General features: G+C 46.7%; 1 protein-coding gene across 1 annotated transcript; it reads left to right on the top strand.

Annotated features, from left to right (window-relative positions):
* The first annotated feature begins 257 nt into the window (after window positions 1-257).
* Actc1 (actin alpha cardiac muscle 1) lies at window positions 258-5,579 on the top strand. Its single transcript, XM_051144347.1, has 7 exons — window positions 258-422; window positions 1,064-1,221; window positions 2,503-2,827; window positions 3,434-3,595; window positions 3,764-3,955; window positions 4,545-4,726; window positions 5,252-5,579. Exons 2-7 carry the CDS (start codon window positions 1,093-1,095, stop codon window positions 5,393-5,395), a joined length of 1,134 nt encoding a protein of 377 aa, XP_051000304.1. The 5' UTR covers window positions 258-422; window positions 1,064-1,092; the 3' UTR covers window positions 5,396-5,579.
* The last annotated feature ends 986 nt before the right edge of the window (window positions 5,580-6,565 follow it).

Below are 6,565 nucleotides of genomic sequence, written 5' to 3'. Positions count from 1 at the left end.
AAAGCAGTAAGTCCACTCCAGAACTAGAGAGCTCCCCCACCCCAGCTAGGAGGAAGGGGCGAGTTGGCGTCACTTAGTCTTCCCCTGCCCCCCACCACTTGCCGGCCTGCCCCTCCCTAGCTCCCTATTTGGCCATTGCTCTAGCTGCCCCCTCCCCTTCCTTACATGGTCTGGGAGCCCCCAGGCTGATCCTCTCTCCCCTGCCCTTGGCTCCAAGAATGGCCTCGGCTGTCCTAGATGGTGCTAAGGCAACCAAATAAGGCAAGGTGGCAGATCAGGGTCCCCCACCCCTGCCCCCGGCTGCTCCAACTGACCCCGTCCATCAGTGCACTATAAAGCGGCTCTCCAGGCAGGCGACTGACACCCAGTGCCTGCCTGCCGCCAGCACGCCAGCCCAGCTGAGCCTAGCCGCCCCTAGCACGGTGAGTGCCAGCCTTGCTCTGCCTAGCTCCCTGCAGGACCCAGTCTGCACTGCACTTCTGTGCTCCCATGGATACTATACTCTTGTGGTCATTATTGTTGTTGGGGTTTTTTGTTGTTGTTGTTTTGTCTTTTAAGCAAACTTTTTGGTGTGGTTCTGACTTGTTTTGTCCTGGGCCCCATCAAACACTCACAGCATGAGAGTTCACTCTATCACCACCTGAGCTTTTTGTGAGTCACTGATCTCTAGAACTTTCACCCCTCCTGGGGTATGGATAGGGAGGGACAGTGGGCTTTTGTTGGTGAAAAGGTGGAGAGCTGATAAGCTTGGAATCATCCTTGGCCACTGTGGAGTAGGGACCCTGGTGGTTATGACTATGAGTCCTTGCAGCTGGGGTGGAGGGTGAGCCTTTTGGCCAGAGAGTGTGGGTGCCTTCTGTGGACCACACTGACCATCTCCCCTCTTCTTCCAACCCTTATTTTGTTTTGTTTTGTTTGTCTTGAACATAAGGGAGATTACAGTTTATCCCCTACTCCCTACAATCCAATAGCCCCACTGTGCCCTGTCATTTTCCCCTCTGAAGGAGAAGGCCAGCCCTGCAGGCAGGCACTGAGTGTGGGCCACTCGCTGTTCTTTCCTTAGCCTACAGAGCCCACAGAAGCTGTGCTAAGATGTGTGACGATGAGGAGACCACCGCTTTGGTGTGTGACAATGGCTCTGGGCTGGTGAAGGCCGGCTTCGCAGGTGATGACGCCCCCCGAGCTGTCTTCCCTTCCATCGTGGGTCGCCCCCGGCACCAGGTAACGCTCCCTGCCACTCCTAGCCTGCTCCCCATGCATACTCTCAACCCCAGTAATCTGGGAAGTGACTCTCCCTCCAGACCCCACTGTCCAGAAACTCTTTAGGTCATATAAGCGAAACAGCGAGTGAGTTTCAGATGCAAACCAGTGCAGACAACACCACCTCCCCCAGCCTCCAACATCCAAGAAGTCTACTGAGGTGGCACACCTGCTGATGGGTCCAGCTCTCTCTCCTGAGAAAGGCTACCAGCCTTTCTTTCATTCTGCACCTGTGGATTTTCAATGGCGGTGTCTTCTCTGACTCTGAAACAGGGATTTCTTCCTTGCCCCCTGCCCTTCATCTGTTCAGTTTAGTTTAAACGACTCAGCTAACTGCTAGGGAATGCAACTACTCAGAGCTAACCAGGACCCATTCTACATTCCTCCTGTTCACAGCCAGTTCACAGAACTCCCCAAAGCTGTAATGGATCTCCTTCCTGGGTGTTGCATTTTTAGAAGTCAAATGTGACTAGAGCCCCAAGTGCCATGGTGATAGTGACATACCACCTTGTTTATTAAAAGAAATGCCACGCTCTCTGGGTTTGTCGCATGCTTGGCCAGACAGGCTGCCAGAGAGCAGAACTGGGAGTCTTGAGGCTTAGCCAGTGAAGGGTACTCCGGGATACTCCAAGTGGTTTGATTTTTCATCTTAGTGATAGTGGCCTGTCAGCCTACGTACAGTGGATGAGTGTCAGAATCTTTTCTTAAGGAGACTAGAGGATGTAATGGTATTAATTCAGTCGTCCCAGAAGATAGTCATCTATTTCTTAGGTGACATCCGTGATAAGCTTGGTAATTTAATGGAGCCATTATGCTACTTCAAATACGAGATACGGCTCTACTTCAGTAAAATCCTTTTATCCTCTCCTCCACAGGTATAATCTAGTTAATTGATACATGTCCTCTCGTGGAGATAGGTATAACATTAACCCAAATGATTTGTTAAAATTAGGATTATGTCAACTCTTGGAGGTGGGGTCCCACACTATAGCTCAAGCTGGCCTGGCATTTGCTCTCTAGCCCAGACTGGTCTTAGAGTTGTGGCTTGTTTCAGCCTTTTGAGTACTAGAATCATAGTCATGAGCCAGCATGCTTAACTTTCAAATTCTGTTTTATTTTGTTTTGTTTTTTTAGTATTTTACAGCTATTCATTGCCTTGAGAATTGTATATAAGTTAATAAGATCGGACCTATACTCCTGTTTTTGTGGAAACATGATGTTCTCATCTTTTCTTTTTCACAGGGTGTCATGGTGGGTATGGGGCAGAAGGACTCTTATGTAGGTGATGAGGCCCAGAGCAAGCGAGGTATCCTGACTCTGAAGTACCCCATTGAACATGGTATTATCACCAACTGGGATGACATGGAGAAGATCTGGCACCATACCTTCTACAATGAGCTCCGTGTGGCCCCTGAGGAGCACCCGACCTTGCTCACTGAAGCCCCACTGAACCCTAAGGCCAACCGTGAGAAGATGACCCAGATCATGTTTGAGACCTTCAATGTCCCTGCCATGTATGTGGCTATCCAAGCAGTGCTGTCCTTGTACGCTTCTGGAAGAACCACAGGTTTGTTTGGGCTAGGGAATAAACAGTCATTGATTACACATATTCTCAACCCACTGACTTTGCTGTGAACCCAAATTCTCACCTGGTGAGGGAAGCCCCGCCCCCCACTCCTGTAGCAAAGTATCTATGCTGAGAGAAGAAGGTAACAACCATTCCCTGAGGTTAGAGAGTGTTTACTGTAAGATCTGATAACCTGTGGCGTTAGATCGTTCCCTTATTTAAGATATGTGATACACAGCATCTGCAGCCCCTGGGCAGACATATGCAAGGACACACATCTGCCGACGGGGTCTGAATCAAAACAGAGAGACACATTCTAAGTTAGACTGGCTCCAAGAAAACCGTGCCCTGTTGCTTACATAAGATGCTAATGGCTAATAGGAGGGATGGCCATTAGAAAGTGTCCTCAGGAAAATTTCCTACCATGATATTTAGTAAGACAAACTATGCAGCCTTCAGAGTTAGCAGCCATCCGCTATGGCCATTTTTATTCTTTGCATTAAGGGATCTGATTGGTTCTCTTACCCAAGCAGAAGTCAGGTTCTACTATGCCTGAAGAAGTGGTCCTTGCGGCCTCACCTCATTCTCATTTATCGTTTCTAACAGGCATTGTTCTGGATTCTGGCGATGGTGTAACTCATAATGTCCCCATCTATGAGGGCTATGCCTTACCCCATGCCATCATGCGTCTGGATCTGGCTGGTCGGGATCTCACTGACTACCTCATGAAGATCCTCACTGAGCGCGGGTACTCCTTTGTCACCACTGGTGAGTGTGTCTTACCTGGCACCGCAGATGCCCTTTGCTTCTGGTGAAGTGTGTCTTACCTGACAGGCAGATGTCCGTTGCTTTTGCTTCCTCAGTAGATACACCTACTTTCACACAATTGATTTTTTTCCCCTTCAGATTTTGACTATCAACCCTTTATCTCTGCAGCTGAGCGTGAGATTGTCCGTGACATTAAGGAAAAGCTGTGTTATGTCGCCCTGGATTTCGAGAACGAGATGGCCACAGCTGCTTCTTCCTCCTCTCTGGAGAAGAGCTACGAACTGCCTGATGGCCAGGTTATCACCATTGGCAACGAGCGTTTCCGCTGTCCAGAGACACTCTTCCAGCCCTCTTTCATTGGTAAGGGGGGCACTCCTGGTGCTGAGGCTCAGCTTCTCTAGAAATTCTAGAGTCACCCAGAGTAATATCCATTTTAATTAGAAGGGCGACGGTGTTCTTGGGTCAAAGTCTGGCGTTCTTGGGCCAAAGTCTGGCATCTCACCCAGCTCTGTCTTGCCTCCTGATAGCTCAGTAAGGAGAAAGACTAAGTCTAGTCCATCTCTAATGGAACATAGTGGGGGTAAATTGGGTCTCTCCAGTAATCAGGCATGCACTGCTCAGTCTCATCCTCTACTGGGAGATAAACTTAGTATAGTTTTCACTTAAACGTATGTCACACTTTTTGCAACGTATCTCCACACTCCTGATGTTTGCAGGCAGTGTGCATTCCAAACAGGCACTGACCACAGTTGTCTATCTCTTGGCCGTCTATGCTGGATTATCTACCGGCACACTGTAAAGACTCAGGTCCCACCTGTTCCCAGCAGCGTGTTATGGGGGACATATGTTTTAGATGCGAATGGTGGCAGCTCAGCAACACGGAGGAATTCCGTTCTCTCCCCTCCGCCCTAGCCTGAATCTGCTGTGAATAAAAAGAACTTGTTCCTAGGTATGGAGTCTGCTGGCATTCACGAAACTACTTACAATAGCATCATGAAGTGTGACATTGATATCCGCAAGGACCTGTATGCCAACAACGTCCTATCTGGGGGCACCACCATGTACCCTGGCATTGCTGATCGTATGCAAAAAGAAATCACTGCGCTGGCTCCCAGCACCATGAAGATTAAGGTAGGGAATGCCTGAGAGTGGAAGGCAAAGGCAGATCTTGGCATTCTAAGGCAAGCTTCCTTCCCAGCCGTCATCTCCTGTATCTTAGCTTTCTATCTTCTATGAAGTTTTCTATGCAGTGCTAATGTTATTCCTGGTTTTTTTTTTTTTTTTCTAGCACTTTCCCCAAGATATGAAACTTTAGGACTGCTTCTAAAAAAATGAATATAAGTAAATATTTGAAAGACACATGGTGGGGTGGGGGTGGGGGGGGAGTAAGCGCAACATTTAAAAGGCCCCCCCAGCTTTTGAGCTATCCTTCACACATTTAGATTTTTGCCATATTATTCTCTAGTACAAAGTAGAGAAATGATGAAATACAGGAAAGCTTGCCAACCCTGACTGGCTACGTCGTCTTATGGTATAACATCTCCTACACTGTTTGCCATCAGTTAATTCATCTGTGATGCCTTTTTCTGTGAATATTCCAAGCCTACTGCCCACCTACTTCAAAACACACTGATTAGCTTTGCTTTCTCTCTGCAGATTATTGCTCCCCCTGAGCGTAAATACTCTGTCTGGATTGGAGGCTCCATCCTGGCCTCTCTGTCCACCTTCCAGCAAATGTGGATCAGCAAGCAGGAGTATGACGAGGCAGGCCCGTCCATTGTCCATCGCAAGTGCTTCTGAGGTGCCCCTCTCGCAGTCTACCTTGCATTCAGGACGACAGTAATTATGCTTCCTGCAATCCTCTGACCCCTCCCCCATCTCCCATCAGTCATTGTACAGTTTGTTTACACACGTGCAGTTTGTTCGTGCCTCAAATATTTATTGCTTTATAAATAAACCAGACCAGGATTTGCAGCCTACAGAAGCCTGTCTTCTTTCTTGTGTGAGTGGGCCTGGGATGGGGAAGGTGTTTGTCTCGATACCCTGATCATTACAATAGTAGAGCAAAATGAAGTTTGCCCAATGGATTCATATGGCATCTAACTTGGGCTGGGAGTTATAGCACTACACTTTGACTTCATTTTGGGATGTAGTCATGGCTATATTTTGAATCTTATTAGCAACATTAGTTTCGCGGTTCAGTTGCTGGTTCTGTATAAGTAAGAAATAAAGCTGGATAACACAATTATTACAATTAGTTCTTATATTTGGTGTTGAAAATTGTTTTAGCGCATGTCACATATTTTATAACTTTACATAAAAATATACATATTGGTAATAATAGGGTCAAAGTTATTAAATTAGATTGTCGTCTTCTTTTGCTGTAATCCCAAGTTTTCTGCCTTTTTTTATTTTTTCATATTTTATTTTATTTTATTGTATGTGTGTAAGTTCTTTGCCTACATGTACCATATGCATGCCTGAAGGTCACAGAGGTAAGAAGAGGGCGAGAGAGCCCAGAATAACCAAAGCTACATAGAGAAACCATGTCTCTACAAGACAAACAAAAGAGAAGAGGGCGTAAGATCCATTGGAACTGGAGTTACCAATGGTTGTGACCCATTGTGCAGGTGCTGGGAATATACCAGGGTCCTCTACCGAGGATATTGTAAATACTAACCGCTGAGACAGCTCTCTAGCTTGCAGTGTGTTTTGAAGGCTATGTAAGAAATAAGAATGTAGACTTGCCAGGTGTTGCCTTGTCTTAGTGCGCGTACTCACTATTCCACAGTTTCTTGAACCTGAGTTATGTGAGAATTATAAAAAAAAAAATAATTTACAGTACTCAAAAGCTTATGAACTCACAACGGCAAGAACTGAATTGAAAATCAAGTATAAAATTAATCCAAGGTGTTTGTGACAACTACTGCCTGTGTTGTGCCACATGATTTCACTGCAACAGTGGTTCTG

The sequence above is a fragment of the Acomys russatus genome, chromosome 4 (assembly GCF_903995435.1).
Source record: "Acomys russatus chromosome 4, mAcoRus1.1, whole genome shotgun sequence".
Classification (NCBI taxonomy): Eukaryota; Metazoa; Chordata; class Mammalia; order Rodentia; family Muridae; genus Acomys; species Acomys russatus.
This window is presented reverse-complemented; position numbering and strand designations above follow the sequence as displayed.